The sequence below is a fragment of the Kogia breviceps genome, chromosome 11 (assembly GCF_026419965.1).
Source record: "Kogia breviceps isolate mKogBre1 chromosome 11, mKogBre1 haplotype 1, whole genome shotgun sequence".
Taxonomy (NCBI): Eukaryota; Metazoa; Chordata; class Mammalia; order Artiodactyla; family Physeteridae; genus Kogia; species Kogia breviceps.
Genome location: NC_081320.1, coordinates 43,457,174 through 43,480,843, shown reverse-complemented (window position 1 = coordinate 43,480,843; position 23,670 = coordinate 43,457,174). Strand labels below are relative to the sequence as shown.

Below are 23,670 nucleotides of genomic sequence, written 5' to 3'. Positions count from 1 at the left end.
TTCCCTCCACCTGCTTTCTGGAGACCTAATGAGAGGAAGAAGCAGCAAAGGCCATGAGGCTTGGCAAAGCCAGAAGAGGGAGAAAGATACATCACACATCCAATGAAGAAGTAGGAAGTCTCCCTTGACATGACATTTGTGGGAGCAGGAGAGTGAAGAGAAGGGGCCCTGTGGCGGGGGGGCAGTGATCCCTAACCCTAACCCTAACCCTAACCCTAACCCTAACCCTCCTAACCCTAACCCTAACCCTAACCCTAACCTGTTGGCCATGTTCTCCATCTAGTCAGTTGGGACTGAGGATACAGTTGGGACACCATCCCTTGTGGGGTCAGGAAACATCATGCTCACTGTTGGGGGCTACCCACAAGGCTCTCAATCAAAGGGACATGAAACTCAGAGAGGAAGGAGGAAATGACACAGGATGGGCAAACATTTCTTGGGGACAAAAGAGCGTGTCCTAGAGCACAAGCATGCTGATCTGTGTCAGGAAAATCTGCCTGGAATTGGAAAGGCAGGAGCAGCAGCTGATCTTACTGGGGACAGTGGGGCTGTGGGGGTGGGAGGGGACTCTCTGACTGCACGTGGGAAGAGGGGAAACAAGACAAATGAAAAAGCCAGAGGCAGGAGAGACCACCAGAGAGTGGGGCAGAGAGGGAGCCGACTGGCCGTGGGGAAGGATGGAGCCCAGATGGAAGCTGAGGACTTACAGAGAATAGCCTGCAGCAGGACGGAGGCGACCAGGCCCGGCATCAGGAAGACGACTGCAGCACGGACTGTGAGAAGTCTTCCCAGAGCCAGAGATGGACGCGTCTTGGGAGGAGGCTCTGCAGGAACAAGAGGAGAGCGTTCGTTGGACCAGCAAACTGTGGGTTTGGGCACAGAGTCCTGAGCAGATTCTGCACCGTAACACTTGTGGCACAGGTGCTCCTGGCCAGCTCTCTCCCCAAAGTCCTTTTATCTAGAGGAAAAGGGAAGTGACCCGCAGAAGTCATTGTGTTATCCCAAAGTTCCCCATTCCTGGCTTAAGCACCTAGGCTACAACTCAGTCCTCTCCTCAAGGGCCTGAACTTTCAGGAAGAGGCCATTTGTCATCTTCTCCGGGTGTCTATTACATGGGCACTTTAACTACCTTGTCCTCAGGCTAAGCTTTTTCTCTTATAAGACAGCTCCCATCCATCTTCCATCCTGCCATCCATTCACCCCACAAATACATATTGAATGCATTCTAGATACCAGGCACTGTGCTAGGACTGAGACACAAAGCTGACTAACTCACTGACCTTGTACTCAAAGGGCTCACCATCTGGTAAGAAAGACAGACCTGAGAAAATAAATTACAATACAGGGTGATAAGCATAACAATAGAAGAATATGCACAGTTCGAGGGAAGTACAGAGACTGGAGTAATTTTAAGAAGTTCCAGGTAGAGGGATTAGCATATTGGAAAGTATGGAGTGCCTGGCACATTATAGGTAGTTTGGCACTGCTGGAGTATAGAGTATCAATATATGACCTGAGCAGGGAGGGCTTGGGCTAAGGAGTCACCTGGGGTCAGATCATAAAGATCCCAGATAACTGGATGGATTGATGAATGGATAGATGGATGGAAGACGGATGGATGGAGAATGGATGGATGGATGGATGAATGGATGAAAGAGAAATGAATGGAATAGTTGATGGCTGATCATGACTCAACTCTGAGATTCCAGCCTGTGGACTGGAATCTGTCTTCTAGAAGCTACTGCATCTTTCTATGGCCTCCAGCCGTTCTCATTCATTCCCATAGTAAAGGCATGAAGCAAGTGTAGTTTTAAACCTTACCCAAAAATGCATAACAACTCTGGCAACAGGACTAGAAAGCTGACCTGGCTTTGCTGACCTGGCTTCGCCAGTGGAGCTGGATGACAGGTTGGTGTCAGGGACCAAGGTTGGAGGCTAAATGATCAGGGCCAAGGAAATAGCTACTTTTACTTGCGGAGGCCTCTCTGACCGGTTCATTGTGCTTACAGAGCTCCAGGCTGAATAGGCCTCAGACTAGAGCTGCTTCTCTGACTAGTTGAGGGAAGCCAGAGAGGACTCCACACCACCCTTTCCAAGTGTTGAGAAGGAAGCTGGGTCACAAGGATGGTGTTCCATTTATCCTGTCTCATTTCCTCCCTTCCCACATAACGTCCAGGCCTGCTGTCTGCTCTAAGCTTTGGCGTTAGCTAATCCCACAAACTGAAGGCCTCACTCCTAATTCACTACCAGTCTCTGAACATTTATAACCACGCCTGTTCTCTTAAAGCCACTCACCTAGTTGAAGAGCCTTGGTTCTATGAGGGCTCAGAAGGAGTCAGAATGTTCTGTTTCTGGGCTCTCATGCTTGTTACTCAGCCTAATCCCAGGATCACCTCAGCCCTTCTTCTCCTGGTTCCTGGCCTCACATCCACATCCCAGGGCCTGGGGATGGAGAAGAATCCAAGTTACTTTGGATTCTTGGTAGAAAGCACCACTGGGGTCCTGGTCTCCTCCTGAGGCATTTGAGGGAGAGCAGCTGCCACGTAACACCTTGGAATGTCTGTCCCCTTCCCTCTCTGTTGAAAAGTTGACTTTCCCCAACCTCTGCTGTTATGTAGCATGAGTGATTGGTAGAATGCCCATGTGCCCTCCCAGTGTCCCAGGAAAGGATCTGGAAGCCTCACCAAGCTGGGATGGGACTCACTGAGTACGATGGGACTGGGCTTGGGGGGCATTTACTCCAAGTGATGGAAATGGAGGCTTCAGGTAGGTGTTCTGCTGATAGCTGGACAAAAGGCTGATCCAGCATGAGGAAGATAGGCAAGAAGCAACCGCAATCCTGTGGGCCCTCTGGGGTTTCAGAGATGGCTTCTGTAAAAGTCCCGACCATGAGGAGTTTCATTTCCCACTTTGCAGGGAAGATGTGGGTCATGAGCTATTTTCCTCTGGCCATGCTTATCCGCAGGTATTTCCTGAGCAGTCTCCGGTGCATCCCTCTGGATGCTCTATATGACCCCTGACCTGACAGCCCAGAGGAGAAAAAACCAAGTGGGAGGTGGGTGCCTCAGCCTCACTTTCCAGCCAGGAAGGAGGGCAATTCTCCCAGACATTTAGGAGATCCCCGCTCTTCCAAACAGAGGAGGAACTTTGGGCCAGATCTAGAGTGACCAAAAATCACTGCTCTGATGAGAGAGGGAAGTCAGTACTCATCTTTCTGTTGCCCCACTGCCATGCTCCTGGGGTTCTAAGGCCTCCTCTGGATAAGGATAGAGGAAGGAAACAGTTTGGCCACTTTCCCCTTCTCTGGTTGGGACTCTCCTTATGCTTGGAGGTAGACCATAGGCATAATCAATGGGAGTAGAAAAGAGACCCGGGCTGTTTGAAATGCCCCAGCAGTGCTGGGGGTCATCTCCAAGGAGTGGTGATCCGAGTCCCTCCATCCAAGGCACAGAGGAAACTAAAGTAGACAACAAACCAGGGAGAGGGGTTGGGGTAGGATGGGAGGAATGGAGGGGAGAGGAGAATGAGATGAGAAAGGAGACAGTTACGACGGCTGGCCAGACTGATCCACAGGCTTCATAGGGGACTCCTGTATATAATGTGATGCAGTATTTGACCAGCAGATCCCAGATAACCAAAGGATTCCACGCCACCCTCTGGATGTGTGCCCTGGGAACAGGGTATAGGGCAGAGAAACCAAGAAGAAAGAAATGGTAGGTGGGGCCCTTCATCCATCCTTTCCTCTAGAATGCCTGCTCTGCACCAGCTGCAAAGAGAAAGAAAACCATGGACCCTGCCCTCAGAAACAGTGCTTCTCTTGGGGAAAACATGACATCCATCATCCCAGGGAGAAGGGAAGACTGTCCCAAGACCACAGGGGGCCTCTCCAGCTCTCCCTTGACCCTGGGAATGAGTTCCTCTTTTTTAGAACATTGTGTGAGGGCAGTGTTTCTCTGGCACAGTGACAATGGGCTAGACCTCAGTGAACAGGCAGTAACATCTGGTGCCATCATGAATAATGTGGTATGTATATGGGGGAGCTGCCTGGTTGCATGGAAGGGTCACTGTGTGCCAGGCAGAGGAGCCTGCTCTGAACTATCCGGGTCAAAGACCCCTTGCCTGTGTCCTTAGTGAGAGGGCAAATTCATGGCAGGAAAGTAACAAAGGGCTCTTGGGAAAAGTATGCATAGTTTCCTTTTGTATCTTTTATTTCTTTACTAATGATATTCATTATAGAAAAAAATCCACATGAGTGAAAAGAAAAAACAATTATCTACCATACAGAAAAAAAACACTGTACACTGTACAGTTCATTCTTCCTATCTACATGTATGTATATATACATTTACATCTATATCCATAGCTATACCTAACTATAAATGTGTATATATTTATATAAGTATTGAGTGGGACAGCTCCTGTGTCTCTTCCCAAGCATCATTCCCATCTCCATTTCTGATACGAAGAGTCCCCCTCCTGTGGGAAACTACGCCCCCTTCTCACCCCCCACATTGCTTGGCTTAGAGCCAGTGTCCACAGGTTGAGTTTTTATCACAACCCATTACTCTGACATTGAGGCTTCTTCCTCCTGCTTCCACTTTTTTTTTTTTTTCCGGTACGCGGGCCTCTTACTGTTGTGGCCTCTCCCGTCGCGGAGCCCAGGCTCCAGACGCGCAGGCTCAGCGGCCATGGCTCAAGGGCCCAGCCGCTCCGCGGCATGTGGGATCCTCCCGAACCGGGGCACGAACCCAGGTCCCCTGCATCGGCAAGCGGACTCTCAACCACTGCGCCACCAAGGAAGCCCCTGCTTCCACTTTTAAGGCCTCTTACATTGGGCCCACCCAGATAATCCAGGATAGTTTCCATATCTTAAAGCCAGCTTATTTATTTATTTAGCCATGTCGCAAGGCTTGCGGGATCTTAGTTCTCTGACCTGGGACTGAACTCACACCCTCGGCAGTAAAAGCACCAAGTCCTAACCACTGGACCACCAGGGAATTCTTAAAGCCAGCTTACTAGCAGCCTTAATTCCACTTTGCCATGTAACTTAATGTACTTCCAGATTCTGGGATTACGATGTGGACATCTTTGTGGCCATTATTGTACCTAACACACTTCCTCACCATATTAAGTTGGGGTAGCCTTAATAGAAATTTTGGTATATATCCCTGAAGTTTGAGAGATCAAGAGGCTGGTACTGGACACATGAATGAAAGGTCTAAGGCCTTCAGTAGGTGATAATAAATAAATAGTAGGATGGGACTTCCCTGGTGGTGCAGTGGTTGAGAGTCCACCTGCCAATGCAGGGGACATGGGTTCAACCCCTTGTCTGGTAGGATCCTACATGCCTCAGAACATCTAAGCCTGCGAGCCACAACTGCTGAGCACACATGCCCCAACTACTGAGCCCACATGCCGCAACTACTGAAGCTGGCATGCTCTAGGGCCCACGTGCCGCAGCCACTGAGCCTGTGTGCTGCAACTGCTGAGGCCTGTGTGCCTAGAGCCCATGTTCTGCAACAGGAGAGGCCACTGCAATGAGAAGCCCATGCACTGCAATGAAGAGTGGCCCCCACTTGCTGCCACTAGACAAAGCCTACAAGCAGCAACGAAGACCCAATACAGCCAAAAAATTTTTTATAAAAGTAAAAAATAAATAAATAAATAGTAGGATAAACAAACTGTGGTACTTCTAAACAATGGAATATTATTCAGCACTAAAAAGAAATGAGCTATCATGGTACTGAAAGAAAAATCAGATACATAAGTCAGTGAAACAGAATTGAGAGCCCAGAAATAAACCCACACATATATGGACAATTAATTTATACAGACAAGCAAAGAACATACAAGAGAAAGAATAGTCTCTTCATTAAATAATGGGGAAACTGGACAGCCACATGCAAAAAAAAAATGAAACTAGACCATCTCACACTATACATAAAAATCAACCCAAAGTGGATTAAAGACTTGAATGTAAGCCATAAAACTCCTAGAAGAAAACATAGGCAGTACACTCTTTTTGACATCAGTCTTAACAATATCTTTCTGGATATGTCTCCTCAGGCAAGGGAAACAAAAGCAAAAATAAACAAATGGAACCACATCAAACTAAAAATCTTCTGCACAGCAAAGGAAACCATCAACAAAATGAAAAGACAACCAATCAAATGGGAGAAGATATTGGCAAATGATATATCTAATAAGGGGTTAATATCCAAAAAATATAAAGAACTTACACAACTCAACACCAGTAACAAAATCAACTTGGTTAAAAAAATGGGTAGAGGAGCTGAATAGACATTTTTCCAAACAAGACAGATGGATAACAGGCACATGAAAAGATGCTCAACATCACTAGTTATCAGGGAAATGCAAAACAAAACCACAATGAGATATAACTTCATACCTGTTAGAATGGCTATTATCAGAAAAGCAAGAAATAACAAGTGTTAGTGAGGATGTGGAGAAAAGGGAACCCTCATACAGTGTTGGTGGGAATGTAAATTGGTACAGCCATTTTGGAAAACAAGATAAAGATTCCTCCAAAAACCAAGAATGAAACTATTATATGACCCAGCTATTCCACTTCTGGGTATTTATCCAAAGAATTAAAAATCACTAATTCAAAAAGATATATGCACCCCTATGGTCATTGCAGCATTATTTACAGTAACCAAAATATGGAAACCACCTAAATGCCATCAATGGATGAATGGATAAAGAAGATGTGTTATAAATATATATACAATGGCATACTACTCAGCCATAGAAAAGATGAAATCTTCCCATTTGGAATAATGTGGATGGACCTTGAGGGTATTATGCTAAGTGAAATAAGTCAGATGGCAAAAGATAGATGCTGTATGATTTCACGCATACATGGGTGAAAAAAATAAACAAAAACAAGAAAAACAAAATAAATGAATAAATCAAACAAAGAAAAACAAACACATGGATACAGCGAACAGAGTAATGATTACCAGAGGGGAAGGGCCAGGAGGGAGGGTAAAATGGGTAAAGGGAGTCAACTGTATGGTGATGGATGGAAATCGAACTTTGGGGGTGAGCACACTGTAGTGTATACAGAAGTAGAAATATAACGTTGTACATATGAAACATATAATGTCATAAACCAATGTTACCTCAATAAAAAATAAATTTAAAAGAATGAAAGGGAGGAATATAAAAATAAAATTAAAAATAAAAATGTAAGCTAACTCTAGAAGTAATTGCATGCTAAGAAATTTTTTTTAAAAAACATCAAAAATAAATGTGTCCTGGGACTTCCCTAGTGGTCCAGTGGGTAAGACTCCACGCTCCCAATGCAGGGGCCCTGGGTTCGATCCCTGGTCGGGGAACTAGATCCCGCGTGCATCCCACAGCTAAGAGTTTGCATGCCGCAAATAAGAAGCCTGCATGCCACAACTAAGGATCCCGTGTGCCATGACGAAGATCTCACATGAAACAACTGAGAGCTGGTGCAGCCAAAATAAATAAGTAAATAATTTTTTAAAATAAAGAGTTATCAAATCTTTTCAAAAAAATAAAATAAAAATAAATTTGTCCTGGCTACATGTAAAGAATGAAATTAGAACATTCTCTAACACCGTATACAAAAATAAACTCAAAATGGATTGAAGACCTAAATGTAAGGCCGGGTACTATAAAACTCCTAGAGGAAAACATAGGCAAAATACTCTGACATAAACTGCAGCAATTTATTTTTAGACCCATCTCCTAGAGTAATGAAATAAAAGCAAAAATAGACAAATGGAACCTACTCAAACTTAAAACCTTTTTCACAGCAAAGGAAATCATAAACAAAATGAAAAGACAACCTATGGAATGGGAGAAAATATTTGCATATGATGTGACCAACAGGGATTAATTTCCAAAATACAAAAACGTCTCATACAGCTCAATATCAAAAAAACAAACAACCCAATCAAAAAATCGGCAGAAGACCTAAATAGACATTTCTCCAGAGAAGACATACAAATGGTCAACAGGCACATAAAAAGATGTTCAACATCGTTAATTATTAGAGAAATGCAAATCAATACTACGATGAGGTACCACCTTACACAGGTCAGAATGGCCATCATTAAAAAGTCTACAGGGCTTCCCTGGTGACGCAGTGGTTGAGAGTCCGCCTGCCGATGCAGGGGACACGGGTTCGTGCCCCGGCCCAGGAAGATTCCACATGCCGCGGAGCGGCTGGGCCCGTGAGTCATGGCCGCTGAGCCTGCATGCCCGGAACCTGTGCTCTGCAACGGAAGAGACCACAACAGTGAGAGGCCCGCGTACCGCAAAAAAAAAAAAGGTCTACAAATAACAAATGCTGGAGAGGGTGTGTAGAAAAGGGTACCATCCTACACTGTTGGTGAGAATGTAAATGGTGCAGCCACTATGGAGAACAACATGGAGTTTCCTCAAAAAACTAAAAATAGAGCTACCATATGATCCAGCAATCCCACTTCGGGGCATATACCCGGACAAAACTATAATTCGAAATGATACATGCTGCCCAGTGTTCATTGCAGCACTATTTATAATAGCCAAGACATGGAAGCAGCTTAAATGTCCATCAACAGAGGAATGGATAAAGAAGGTGTGGTACATATATACAATGGAATGTTACTCAGCCATAAAAAAAAGAGTGAAATAATGCCATTTGCAGCAACATGGCTGGACCTAGAGATTATCATACTGAGTGAAGTTAAGTTAGACAGAGAAAGACAAATATTATATGGTATCGTTTATATGTGGAATCTAAAAAAATGGTACATGGACTTGGTGCAAGACCAGCACTTCTGCCTCCAAAACATCTACCCCCATGTTTCTCCAAACAGGAGGGTCACCCCACTGGCCTCCACCAATGGTTCAAACCTGGTGCTCCACCTGAGGCAGGGAGGGGGGCCCAGGGAAGCCATTTGGGGTACGGGAACTGGGTAAAATGCTCCCAGGTGGTTGGGGGCATTTGGAGAGTCAGAGATAGGACAAGGGTCTGGGAGGAGGGGAGAGAACCTCAATATTGCTGCCACCATGGGAGGGGGTGTCTGAGATGCAAAGGAAACAGGGAAAGACAGGAGGGAACCGGCTCCTGGCAGGAGGGGGAAGAGGACCACCAGCATCTTTAGGGATGTTCTCTGTGAGAAGCAAGCGTGGGGGATAAATTAAAGGGCCCTGAGGTGACATCTGCTAAGGACGGTCTTACCCAAAAACCAATCCATGTGCTTGATCCTCTGAACTCTCTTGAGTCAACACTCTGTCAATACCCCTTTCAGAAGTGAGCACCTCAGAAGACCTATATAGACATTTCTCCAAAGAAGACATATAGATGGCCAATAGGCACATGAAAAGATGCTCATCATCACTAATGATTAGAGAAATGTAAATCAAAACTACAATGAGGTACCACCTCACACTGGTCAGAATGGCCATCATCAAAAAATCTACAAACAATAAATGCTGGAGAGGGTGTGGAGAAAAGGGAACCCTCCTACACTGTTCGCGGGAATGTAAACTTGTGCAGCCACTGTGGAGAACAGTATGGAGTTTCCTTAAAAAAACTAAAAATAGAGTTACCATATGATCCAGCAATTCCACTCCTGGGCATATATCCAGAAAAGATGAAAACTCTAACTCAAAAAGATACAGGCACCTCAGTATTCATAGAAGCACTATTTACAGTAGCCAAGACATGGAAGTAACCTAAATGTACATTGACAGATGAATGGATAAAGAAGATGTGGTGTATTTATATGTACATATATATATGTATACACACATAAATATATATATATATATACATTGGAATACTAGCCATAAAAAAGAATGAAATAATGCCATTTGCAGCAACATGGATTGACCTAGAGATTTTGACACTAAGGGAAGTCAGACAAAGACAAATATCATATGATATCATTTACATGTGGAATCTAAAATTATGATATAAATGAACTTATTTACAAAACAAAAATTTCTATGTCTTATTTTCACAGACGTAGAAAACGAACTTATGGTTACCAAAGGGGAAAGGTTGGGGAGGGATAAATTAGGAGCTTGGGATTAACAGACACATACTACTATAAAAGAGACAAACAACAAGGACCTAGTATATAGTACAAGGAACTATGTTCAATATCTTGTAATAACTTATAATGGAATAGAATCTGCAAAAGAATATATATCTCTTTGCTGTATACTTGAAACTAATACACATTGTAAATCAACTGTACTTCAATTTTAAAAATGTTTGATAAAATCAATTTATCCTTGGATTCAAAAAATAAAATAAAAAGAAACGAGCCATCAGGCCATGAAAGGACAGGGAGGAAACTTAAACGTGTATCACTAAGTGAAAGAAGCCAATCTGAAAAGGCTACATACTGTATGGTTCCAATTCTATGATATTCTGGAAAAGACAAAACTATGGATACAGTAAAAAGATCAGTGGCTGCCAGGGGTTATGGGGGAGGGAGGGATGAATAGGTGAAGCACAGGATTTTTAGGGCAGTGAAACTACTCTGTGTGATACAGTAATAGTGGATACATGTCATTACACATTTGTCAAAACCCATAAAATGTACGACAACAGGAGCGCACACTAATGTGAACTATGGACTTTGAGTGATAACGATGTGTCGAGTAGGCTCATCGATTCTAACAAATGCGCCACTCTGGTGGGGTGTGTTGAGAGTGGAACAGGCTGCGGGCGCCCCCTAGAGGCAGGGAATATGTGAGAACTCTGCATACTTTCTGCTCAATTTTGCTGTAAACCTAAAACTGCTCTAAAAAATAATCTATTTTAAAAGAAGTGGAGGCACTTCCCTGGTAGCACACTGGTTAAGAATCCATCTGCCAATGCAGGGGACACGGGTTCACGCCCTGGTCTAGGAAGATACCAAATGCCGCAGAGCAACTAAGCCCATGGGCCATAACTACTGAGCCTGCGCTCTAGAGCCCATGAGCCAATACCGAAGCCTGTGCACCTAGAGCCCCTGCTCCGCAACAAGAGAAGCCACCGCAGTGAGAAGCCCGCACACCGCAAGGAAAAGTAGCCCCCGCTCACCACAACTAGAGAAAGCCCGCGTGCAGCAACACTCAACACAGCCAAAAATAAATAAATAAAAGTGTAAGTAAAGCTCAATTTTAGTAAATTCAGTAATTTTAGTAAAGCTGTAAAATAATTTGGGAAGATTTGGTGTCCTTAAAAATAGTCTTGGGGAAAAAAAATAGTCTTGGGGCTTCCCTGGTGGCACAGTGGTTGAGAGTCCGCCTGTCGATGCAGGGGACACGGGTTCGTGCCCCGGTCCGGGAAGGTTCCACATGCCGCGGAGTGGCTGGGCCCATGAGCCATGGCTGCTGAGCCTGCGCGTCCGGAGCCTGTGCTCCGCAACGGAAGAGGCCACAACAGTGAGAGGCCCGCGTACCGCAAAAAAAAAAAAAAAAAAAAAAAATAGTCTTCATACCTAGATGCACATGAGGTTTCTCTATTTCCTTTATATCTGTCAGTCAACATTTTTTAGTTTTAATGTTCAACATTTTTTAGTTTTAATGTAAGTCCCAACTTGTTTTTAAGAGAAGACAAAGTTATTATTTTCATATGACATTTTTTAACCTATGAAATATGAAAGAAGCATCTGTAAGACTTATCTACATTGATAAGAGAGTTCAATAATCACATGGACAAAAATAATCCACATGAGTAACTTTCCTTTATATTAAAAATATGGATATGCAGAGAAATGGAGAGGATTCCAGATATATCTAGGAACAGAATTAACAGGACTGGATAATGGGTTTGGTATAGAGTGTGGCGGGATTAATAAACTTTTTCAGAATGTTGTGTGGCTTCCTTTTGCCCTACCATCACTCTCCAGTAGAATCATGTTGGATTATATAATCTCATTCAATTTTAGAGTCCAGATTGTTGCCTCCAGATAACATTTTTCAAAGTTCTTGGCATTCCTTGCCTCAGCACTGCTGGTGTGACTTTTGGCTACTTTTATTCATTTTGTTCTTTTCATTTCGGTTGGGTGGAAGTGGGTTTGGTTAGCTAGTCAGCTCCTAGAAAACTGTCTGTAAGGTTCTCTATGACTATTTATCTCTCACTCTTTTATGGTTGTTGATGAAGTAGGAGGAAAAGATCATTTGCTGGAACTAAGAAAGAGTATCTGCTTGGAACTGCATATGGGGGAACTGAAAGGTAGACCGAGTATTTACAATAGCATAGAGGAGGATGAAAGAGGAAATTCATCAAAGACAAGGAAATGGACAGGCAGCCCTGAGACCACATACTCGTAGTAGCCCTATGAGCCAAAGCGATCCTGTCAATTTCATATGCTCTCAGACCCTTTGAATAAGGAATTTAGCATGCATGGAGGTAGGCAAGGAAATGCCAAAGGCTCTTTTCTGGACTAACTTTAAAACTTGCAGGTTATGCACTCATAAAAAATATATATATATCAGTGTAAATATTGTTATCAGGGCATCAAACTATTGAGTGACAGCCAATCAGAATTATGGACTTTTTTTTTTTTTTTTTTTTTTTTTTTGCGGTACGCGGGCCTCTCACTGTTGTGGCCTCTCCCGTTGCGGAGCACAGGCTCCGGACGCGCAGGCTCAGCGGCCACGGCTCACGGGCCCAGCCGCTCCGCGGCACGTGGGATCCTCCCGGACCGGGGCACGAACCCGTGTCCCCTGCATCGGCAGGCGGACTCCCAACCACTGCGCCACCAGGGAAGCCCCAGAATTATGGACTTTTAAGGGTTAAAGGCTACACTTCACAGTACATAACAATCTCTGAAGCCCAGGCATCTTAAAAGATTCCTTTGTTATATGAAAACAGAGCAGGATTATACACTTTCAACAAGTCTTCCCATTGCAGGAGAATAAAACTAATGCTCTTTGTGAATATTCTCAATATACCTATTTATCAGAACTCACTTTAAATAGGTCTGCTTTCCTATAGTTTTACGGGAGGGAATATTTTCTCCTTAAGTTTACAAGATCTTTTTTATGAGCCTCATGCTCAAGGTTAAACCTATTCTCAAGGTTAAATTCACTAGTCCAGGAGAAAAAGAAAGTGCTGAGAAACCTCAATATGGGGGAAAAGAAGGGTAGAAGAGAATTTCAAGCAAATGGAATATGCAGTGATGTGCTCATAGATGTTTAACAACTGGTCCTCTGTTTCTAGAGGGGAACCCTCTTTTGTAATATTTGCTAATTACCGTGGTGTAAATATCCCTACATTAGACAATTTCAAGTTACCATCATGATGTCACTGAATGCAGAGTTGGGAAGATATGCACACGATAGGCTCTTGAGAGCCAGTAAGGTCCAATGCCAGCACATCTCTAAGGGACAAGTAGTATTTTCCAACTATGGCCCCAATCTATCCAATTATGTGGTTTCTTCCAAGCTTGCTCTCCAGGAAAGAGAAGAGGGGATTCCGATGTAGGTTTGGGACAGAATGTCAGGGGTACTGACAAATGCCATCAGGGAGACTCAGAGTGGGGAAAAGATGCAAAGACTCAGTATAAAATGGAAGAAACGAGTCCCTGTTCCTCTTGAAGATCCTCTATTCCAAGAACTTAATTGTCCATTTATACCAATTTCCACCAAGAAAGTGCTATTGCTTGTTGTTAATTTCTGTCTGTAAATTCCAGAATGAAGCATTCCACTTCCCTGGTTACAGGAGACCTGGCTGCCTCCACAACCATAACTGCCTGATGTGGGCAGGGTTCCCTTTTCTTGGTGTGACGTATGGTCACCTTCTCAGGAGACAGTGACTGACAGGGAAACTCCCTGGTTCCTGGGTACTTTCCCAGGGACAAGAACCACAGGGACCACAAAGGCCCCATGTTTGGCCACCAGAGAGATGGGTGGGGGAACAGCTACCTGCCACAAGGAATAAAAATCCTTTCCATGCGTGTGGCAACTCCAGGGGCCTGGGGACATTTGCCAGGTATATGGGAAGAAATAAGCTGCATCACGGGATTTTAAAACATAAATCTGACCAAGTCCCTTGCTTCAAAGGGATTCTCCCTTGATTCTCATTACCCTTAAAAGAAAATAAAAAATCTTTATAATCTTTAACAAAACGCTTCAAGATCTGGCACCTGTCTGTCTCTGCATTCTCATCTCTCACCATTCATTCTCCCTGGCCCTCTTTATGTTTGGAAATATGCCAAACCTGTTTCTTCCTCCGGCCTTTTGCCCTTGCAATTGTATATATGTATACATATGTATGTATGTATGTATGTATATTTTCTCCTTGCTGAACCATTTGAAAGTAAATTGCAGCTTTCTGGTATTATTTAATATTTCAGCATTTATATGCTAAGGACATATAGCATATAACATATAGCATATAACAAGGACATTCTCTCCATAATCATAATATCATTGCCACACCCAAGGAATTTAACATGGCTGCAATATCTAAGCTGTACATAAATGTCCTCTTAAAAAAAAGTAACTTGTAGGGGGTGGGGGTTTCCTGACTCTAAGATCCAATTAAGGTTGGTACATTGTGTTTGTCTGCAGTTTCCTGTAACCTACAACAGCCCTGACCACCTCCGCCATCACTCACACACACCTCTTTTTATCTTTCATGCCATTGACATTGTAGGAAGTCCAGGCCAGTTGCTTACAGAATGCCCCCAATTCTGGGTGTGTCAGATTGTCCCTCATGATTAGATTCAAGTTATTGTTTTCTTTTTTTCAAAAAAAAATTGTGCAACTTGACAGCCCCTCATGGGCAGGGCGTTGAGTGGTGACTGAGCCAGGAACCCAGCACGTGTACACCAGCCATGGCCCAGCCTGGCCTCCAGGTGTCCCCTGGGCTCCGCAGCCCTGAAGCTGCTCACATCCTGAACCCTTCCGGCTGGAACCAAAGAATTTTCTGGGCCAATAAGTGTTCCAGAGCTCCTGGGGCCAAGTATTTATTGTCTTCTGACAGTGATACCTGAGCCCTGGGGCAAACATTTCTTGATGGAGGATATAGAAACTAGGAAGCAACTCTATCCAGAAGCCCATGTTCTGGGAGCCCCTCACCAAGACCAAGAAGATGCCCCATTATTAAGCAGAGAGATGGTTTCCTGCCAGTGTTGGCCCTGGGTGTATCCTTAAGGTCTCCATTGTGGGACCACGAACCAGACATATCACATACCTATGATACCAACCACACCTAGCTGGTTGCAGAGGATGATGCCTTTACTGTGTGACCCTGGGAACAGGGGCTGGGCCCAAATCCACTGAGATGGACTGGGAGCTTCTAATGGTGACTTTAGCCATCCAGGAATTTGGCTGGGCCTAGTTCAAAACTAAAGTGGTTGAATGAAGTCTTCTACTGCTGGCCAGGACAGAGTAACAGAGATCATGTTTACTCTCCCGCCTGGTGGAGGGGGGGAGGGGCAGAGAACATTCAGGAAACAATGGTCTTTAAAACACTGGACATCAGGCAATGAAGGATGTGATCTGTGAGATGAAGGAAACAAGTGACGTGAGCCCTAAGATTGCCCCAGTTTACTCTTTTGAGAGTTTCCACAGCACAGGGAGGAAGAACAGGCAGAGTCAGGCAGGCTCCCTGGGTTGAAGAGACAGAGCTGAGAGTCAGGGAGACTGAGGCAGTCAGAGTACATAGGACAGAGCACCCAAGAGAAGAGAGCTGCTCAGATACAGAGCTCCTGAGACCTGAAGAGGGCCCCCTGCAGCATCCAGAAGAGTACTTACCATGCATGTGTGTGAGAGAAGCACATGAGGCTAGGGAGAGGACTGCTCAAAAATATTAGAAGGAAAAGTGCGGGCGTTCACACAAAGCCTGGAATAGTGCCTGTTTCCATCAGCCAGACTGAAAAACTATAATTCATGGGTCACGGGGTAGAGTTCTCAGGAAGTCATTGTCTCAGCTGTAGAGGATACCTAGTCCTAGACTGGGCACTTCTCTGGACCTGCCTCACAATCCATAAGAGCTAAATCTGAAAGGACCTGTTACCCAATAACCCTACTGCACCCCCAGAATAAAGTAAAGAAGATTCACAAATATGCAAAAATATCCAGTGTCCAAAAAGGAAAAATTCATAATGTCTGGAATCTAATCAAAAATTACCAGGTGTGCAGAGAGGAAGAAAAACCAGACCCATGATGAGGAGAATAATCAGCCCCCTGAAATTAACCCAGAGTTGATACAGCCCTTAGAATTAGCAGAGAAAAACATTAAAACAGACATATAACTGTATTCCATATGTTTAAAAAATGAAGTAGAGGGAATTACCTGGTGGTCCAGTGGTTAGGACACTGCGTTTCCACCGTAGGGGGCCCACCCAGGTTAGATCCCTGGTCAGGGAACTAAGATCCCGCAAGCCACATAGCATGGCCAAAAGAAAAGAGATAAAAAGAAGTAGAAGCATGGAAGTTTTTTTAAAAGACCCAAATCAAACTTCAAGAGATGAAAACGCTAATGTCTAAGACTTTTTTTTAAAAAAGACATGGGATGGGATTAACAAAAGATTGGACATTGCAGAAGAAAAGATTAGTAAACCTGAAGGCATAGCAACAGAATAGCAAATGAAGTACAGAGAGAAAAAAGACTTTAAGAAATGAAAAGACCATCAGTAGCTATTGGACTTTAAGCAGCCAATTGGATTTCCTAAAGAGAGAGGGGACAGAAAATTTTTTGAAGAAAAATAGCTGAGACCTTTCCAAACTTAAAGAAAACTATAACCTGCAGATCCAAGTTCAACAAATCCCAAGCATAAGAAACATGAAGAAATCTACATGAAGAAAGGCACATCAGAGTCAAATTGCTCAAATTAACATGGTCAGTATTATCAAGGGTTTTAAATATATCTTAGCTAAGCTAGAAAGTGAAGCTCCTTCCAAGATGTCTGTCAGGACAGCAGAGGAAGCCTTGGGGAGAAGTGAAAGAGATGATAGCATCCATGGAGACACACCAGCCAGACAACCACCAGGCAGCAGCAGCAGGAAGTATTCGTGTGGCCGGCCCGGCCCCTGGCATGGCCAAGGCCCTCACCACTACTGCCACCACACGACAGTCTGACATGTGCCCTACCCCCACTTCCAGCCCTGTGCCCCAGGTGTACTTTGTCATGAAAGTCACCGTTCAGTCCTACGTACTGTTTAGGGTGTGTCCTGTTTTGCATCTAGAGCCTACCACAAATTATTACATGGCCTCATCTATCCAAAACAACCTCTCTAAGCTGGACCCGCTTAGCCCTCCTTTAAATGGGTAAGGAAACTGGAGAAAAGAGTCACAGTGGTTTGCCCAGGATAACAGACAATACGTGACAGAGCAAGAGTTCAAACCCAGCCTGAGTCTGAAATCAATGATTTTCCTGGCAAAGACAGTTGGTGAAGCATAATACGGCTTTGACTATAAGCTCCATGAGGTCAAGGATCTTCACCTGTTTCGCTTTCTGTTGCATCTCAAGTGCTTAGAACAATATAAGCCATTCCAATAAATATGTTAAATGAATAATCAGGTCTGAAGTCAGACAACTTTTGTTCAGATCTTGGCTCCACTATTTCCAAGCTTTATGATCTCAGAGCAAATCATCTCAGCTGGACAGGGTTAATAATCAATAGTACCTGCCTCCACGACTTGTCAAGCTTCACTGTGGAGAGTCATAAAAATGACTAGCAGTGTCTACCACAGTAGACATTCAATAAATGTGTTAAAAATTAAAATAAGTAAATAAAGGAACATAGTGAAGGCTCCCCGCTACCTATCTTGGCTTTTATTCTTGTGGCAGATGTTTTATCCTTTGCAGTTCTCTGCTTTCCTAAATTTAGAGGCCGTCTGAGCCCCATCTTTCCTGTGAGGCCACCAAAAGGGAAGCTGACAGTGGAGAAGGAAGGCCTGGGGAAGGGGTACAGACACCGTTGACAGCCCCTGCCTGTCTCTTATTTACCTACCACCCAAAGGAGGCAGTTTGGGAGAATGACTGACGTCAAAGAGCAGGGAATGAGGGGAGGGAGGCGGACAGTGCGTGCAGACGGACATCCATGTCCTTCATACACTGCTGAGGCCATCCAGGGCCACAGCCACCACAGACCAGCTGCCTGGTTAAGGAGGTGAAAGAGGGCGGGCCTCTGCTCTGGGGTACCAAGCACCTCAAAGGCCTCCCCTGATCCCTGTCACCCCTCACTGCCAACAGCTCAATGAAGGTGGGGATCTGGATTGGCACCTGGAAAGGAAGAGGCCAAAAGGAGGTTCCCATTCTTAAGCAAAGGGAGTGTGTTAGTCTGAGTCCTCTGAGAAGTAAATGTCAATATACTGAATGAAACATGCAATAAATTTATTAGGGGAAATGCCTGTGGGGGAAATCTGGAGGGACTAGAAGAGGCTGGGGAGCCGTCAGACCCCAGTGAAGTGGAGAAGAGAGGAGGTTGGGTGGAATCATCCCAGGACGTTCTTCATCTAAGGAGTTTTCGGCAAGGCCAATGGGGAGTACTGGAGCCAGTGACCCATCAAAGGAGTCTTACATCCCCCAGGCATCCCCTTGGTATCCTGCCTTAGTGTCCCCACTGCACTCTGCCTTTGACTGCGAGAGCACTGTCAGAAGTGTGGCCTCAACACCCAGGAGGTGATGGATTTCAGAGCGCAGCAGCTGAGGACCTCCATCAATTACACTCCTTGGAGTTGGAGATCTGACAGGCGCATTTTCATGCTCGCCATGGGGCGGGTCTAGCAGAGTGGAGGTTAAGAAGGAGAAAGGGGTAAAAGGGTTCTTGCAGAAACCTTCAAGGGCATGAAATTTCTCTGAGGGTTGCTATGAGCTTCTCACCAAGCTGGTGACTCAAATTTTTCTGCCAAATCAGGACACCTCCTCCTCTTTCTTGGAGGGCTCATTTGTTTCAGATTCATGCTACAAACAAAATGAGAAAGAGAAAGAAGAAAGAAGATGATCGTTCCAGAAAGGACCTATGGGTCATCTCATCTAGCCCTCTGCCAGTGGGGGCCCCTGCAGGCTGGGGCCAGCAGAGTATTGCTGTGGCTATGCTGGGGTCAGTACGGACCCAGATGTAGGGAGTATATATCCCCCAGGAGGGCACAAGCACTTGACTATAGAGCTCAGATCAGACGGTTCTCACCCACCCCCAACTGGGTCTCTACACTCTGGATGGAGAGAAGAATCGACCTTTCAAGGAAACCTACAAAAGACCCTTTCCTCCAAATTCAGCCCCGGCTGCTGCCAGGTCTTTCTTGAGGTCAGCAGCATCTCCCTGCTCACAATCTTCCCCTTTCTCAGCACCCCTTCCTTCCTCTTCCTCCACATCCCCAGATGAAGCCAGCAGGAGAATGGCAGCTGCTAAGATGTGCTTAAGCACAAGGCCCAGATCTTCCCCAGTCGACCTCCCCAGAGCCGCAGGGGAGCAGACAGCTGCCAAAGCAGAGAAGGGTCGAGAAAGAAAAGCTGTGTCCCAAGGCACCCCAGGGGAGGACCATGCCTTTGAGGAAGGAGTGGGGAGACCTGACCAGACTCCCCCTCCAGAGTGTGGTTCCCTCCTTGTCTGCTGAGCCCTGGACCATCCTGCTCTGAGGAGTCCCCCATCCTAGTTCTCATCCCAAGATTAGAAAAACCAGCAGGATGATTTGCCTGGGGCTCCTCACTCTCTGAAAGGGCTGGGTGGGGGTGCCCGCAGGACTAGGAGGTAAGGCACTCACCAGGGTACCCAGCAGCCATTGCCAGCTGGGTCTGCTCCATCCAGCAGGCACAGACCCCGCCCCCTGCTCCCCCAGTCAGTGGCACCAGGGCGATGCACATGTCGAATGTTGCATCTGCATTGAGCAGAACGTCACCAGAGTCCCCAGGCCCCACTCACCGAGCACCTAGTCCTTCTTCCAGTGAAACAAGATGGAGCAATGGCAAAGGCCAGAGGCAAGGGCAGACAGGTAATGCTGTCTTCTGGAGCACTCTGACAGGACACAGTCACCTTGGGAGGCACTGAGGGCAGAGAGCAGAGAATGAGAGAGAAGATATCTGACCACAACTCACCTGGGTTCTCCGTGCTGCTCTTCTCCTCACTCACAGACCACCCCCTCAAACCTGTGCCCAGAAGCCAGGCCAGGAGACCACACCTGTAAGGAGGGGCTCTGGATTCACAGTCATTGCTAAGTCTCCATGTCCATCACCCTTGGAAAAGACCTACATCCGTTTCTAAAACTTAAATCGGACCATGGCACTCCCCTGCTTAAAATTCTTCCAGAACTTTCCATCCCTCATTGGGCAAAGTCTTCAAAAAGTAGACTCAAGAACCCCAAATGACCTGGCAGATGAGGGCTACCTCTCAGCAGCCTCTGAACCCGGTGCTGAATTAGTGCTATTGTGGTGATGAATACTTTAATCAAAACCACCAATAAATGCTTACTTTATGCTCCTCATGCTCTATTTTGAAAGGCGGGGAACACGTAGTGCATTTAGAAGGATGTACAGGAGATGTTGGTGCAGATGTCAGAAACACAGGACAGGGCTTCCCTGGTGGCGCAGTGGTTGAGAATCCGCCTGCCAATGCAGGAGACACGGGTTCGTGCCCTGGTCCGGGAAGATCCCACATGCCGCGGAGCAACTAAGCCCGTGAGCCATGGCCGCTAGGCCTGTGCGTCCGGAGCCTGTGCTCTGCAACGGGAGAGGCCACAACAGTGAGAGGCCCGCATACCGCAAAAAAAAAAAAAAAAAAAAAAAGAAACACAGGACAGTGCTGGAGCTGCAATCTTGGTTTCCTCATGCTGTGTATCTTTGGACAAGTTACCTAACCTCCCTGTGCCTCAGTTCCCTTCTATATAATGGGAGCTAAGATAGCATCTACCTCATAGGATTGCTCTGAGAGTTAATGAGTTAATACACGTTTTGAGGAAGTCTGGCACTTCGTAAGCAAGTGTTGGGTATTACTGAGTAACTGAGACACACAGACTTGACTTCCCAGGCTGTATTTGACTGTGTCCAGCCCTAAACTTGTCCCTAAGCTGTGATCCACTGCCTCTGATCACACAACTACAAACCCCATTTCCCCCAGCTTTTCTGGTTTTTGGTTTTTGGTCATATTTTGGAAAGGAAGCATTTAGCTCTGCTTTTGTACAACACAGACATCCACAAACTTGATCTTTCCCCCTCCTTAATTCACACTCAGGCTCACATGTTGGTCCGTCCATCTGTTGTGTTTCTTTCACACTTCTGGTCATTCAACAAAGATCATGTCACTGTAGAGTTCACTTCTCATTAGTCAACAGGAAGAACATGGAATCCTGTTCCTGAGGGCCCTGCCACTGCGATTCCCTTTGTGTTATTACAATTACATGGATGCTCTCGCCTCCAGTGACCCATAGATGGCACTATTACCTTTGGCTGGGCACAGCAGGACTGTGCTGCTTAGAGTAATATTTTTACTATGGGTGTGAATCTGGTCCTCCTTGCAATTCTGTAGGACGGAGTGATAGATATGATGGAATCTTGGCTTTCCAGGGACTCCAGACCCCCTCAATAAATGTGGCCAGTAATACTAGTAATCCTATCCCTACCCCTTCCTCCCTAGGCCAGTAAATGGATAAAGTTGCCAGATTCTTTGAACAGAGAGACAGGTGCTGGCTTCATGGAAGACAGACAGCTGCGGGCCTTATCCCCACAGAGCAGACACAGAGGATCAGTCGTGGTCTTTGGGACCTAGACAGAGTGGAGGTGGCCTCTTTCCCACAAACTGTTGCATACACCAAGCCCTGACAAGTTAGGTCCTGAGTGTCTAGAACCTCTAGAAACACCAGGGTCCCCTGCTGTGAGGTGGCCTCCAAAAACAGGAGTCAGGCGGCAGTGGGACTGCACACATCCCTGCTCCACCAAAGTTATTCTTACCAAGGTCATGGTGAAATGACCATTTTGTTTCTGTTATGGTCTGAATGTTTACATCCCCCAAAATTCATATGTTGAAATCCTAACCCCAGTGTTATGGTATTAGCAGGTGGAGGCTTTGGGAGGTGATTAGATCACGAGGGTGGAGCCCTCATGAATGGGATTAGTGCCCTTATTAGAAGAAACACGAGAGATGATTTCCCTCTCCACCGTGTGAGGGTACAAAGAAACAGCAGTTGTCTGTAAACCAGGAAGAGGGCCTTTGCAGAACCCGACTGTGCTGGTACCCTTGTCTCAGCCTCCCAAACTTCAAAACTGTGAGAAATAAATGTTTGCTGTTTAAGCTGCCCAGTCTGTGGTTTTCTGTTATAGATGCCTGAACTAAGACACTTTCCAAATTCAATAGGCACTTTCCTCTCTTTGTCTTTTTTTACCTCTCTGCAGCATTCCATCCAAACCCCACCCCCTTCAAACTCCCTGTGCCCTTGGATTTTGTGGTCCCACATGCTCCTGGTTTTCTCCTATTTCCCTGGCTGCTCCTACTCAGAAACCTTCCTGAGTTCCTTTTCTTCTACCTTTCCCCCAGTGTCGGTCTTCCTTGTAGGTCTAACCTTGATGCTCTTCCCTGCTCTCCACACAAATTCTCCCTGGGTAACCTTCCTTCCCTCCTCACTCCCCGATTCTCTCTCAGCCTAAATCAGTCGGCCAGACTCCTCTTCACTTGCTTATCACACAGACCCTTCAAAGGCAGTAAAACCTGAACCAGACCTCATCTGTCCACCACAGTTCCCATCCCCTCCCCGGCCCCCAAGTCTGCCCCTGTCTTCATGTCCCCAAGTCACCTAAACCAGAAACCTGAGTATCACCCTTGACTCCTAGGGCTCCTAGTTTCCTAGGGCTACTGGAAAAAATACCACAAACTGGGTGGCTTAACTTAAAACAACAGAATCTTTTTCCCTCACAGTTCTGGAGCCCAGAAGTCTGAAATCAAGGTGTTGGCAGGGCCACTCCCTCCAAAGGCACTGGGGGAGGATCCTTCCTTACCTCTTCCAGCTTCTTGGGGCTCCATGTGGTCCTCAGCTCGTGGCAACATCACGTCAATCTCTGCCTCTGTCTTCTCAGGGCCTTCTTCTCTGAGTCTCTGTGTGTTGTTTTCTCTTATAGAAAGACTCTCCTTGGGTTTAGGGCCCACCCGAAATCCAGGATGATCTTGTCTTGATCCTTGAATTAATTACATCTGCAAAGACCCTGTTTCCAACAAAGGTCACATGCTGAGGTTCTGGGTGGTCATGAATTTGGTGGGGACATTATTCAACTCACTAAAACTCCTCCACTTCCCTCGATAATCTAACAATTCTACCTGCCTCACACAATGGATCCACTCACTTCTCTTCATCCACACGGTCAGGCACCACTTCCTGGATCATGGCACCTGGTCCAGGTCTCCAGGCCTCCAGCCCTGCCTTCTATCCACTCCCTACAGAGCAGCCAGAACAGGTCAAATCCCACTCCTTACCTCACAACCTTCAGTACACACACACACACACACACACACACACACTACACAGTCCCTGGGAGAAAGCTCAAGCTCCTTAGCCAGGACCCCACTCCCTCTGTAAACTGCTTTTGCCTTCCTCTCTGCCTTAGCCTCTAACAACTAACTGTCCATCTGCTCTGTACTTTTCTTCCTCAGGCTCTAAGCTTAACTGGACCAAAAACACTCACGCTGCCCGTGCCCAGGTCTCTGCAGATGATGTTCCCTGCGGCTGAAATGCCTCTTAGCCTTCCCAGACTA

General features: G+C 45.8%; 1 protein-coding gene across 1 annotated transcript in view; it reads right to left on the bottom strand.

Moving 5' to 3' along the window:
• Nucleotides 1-23,302, bottom strand: part of CD207 (CD207 molecule) — a 29,775-nt gene extending 6,473 nt beyond the window's left edge. Inside the window, 6 exon segments of the mRNA XM_059078642.1 lie at nucleotides 708-824; nucleotides 18,560-18,718; nucleotides 19,266-19,415; nucleotides 19,700-19,813; nucleotides 20,031-20,113; nucleotides 23,262-23,302. Coding sequence (XP_058934625.1) covers nucleotides 708-824; nucleotides 18,560-18,718; nucleotides 19,266-19,415; nucleotides 19,700-19,813; nucleotides 20,031-20,113; nucleotides 23,262-23,302 — 664 coding nt within the window.
• Nucleotides 23,303-23,670: the final 368 nt, after the last annotated feature.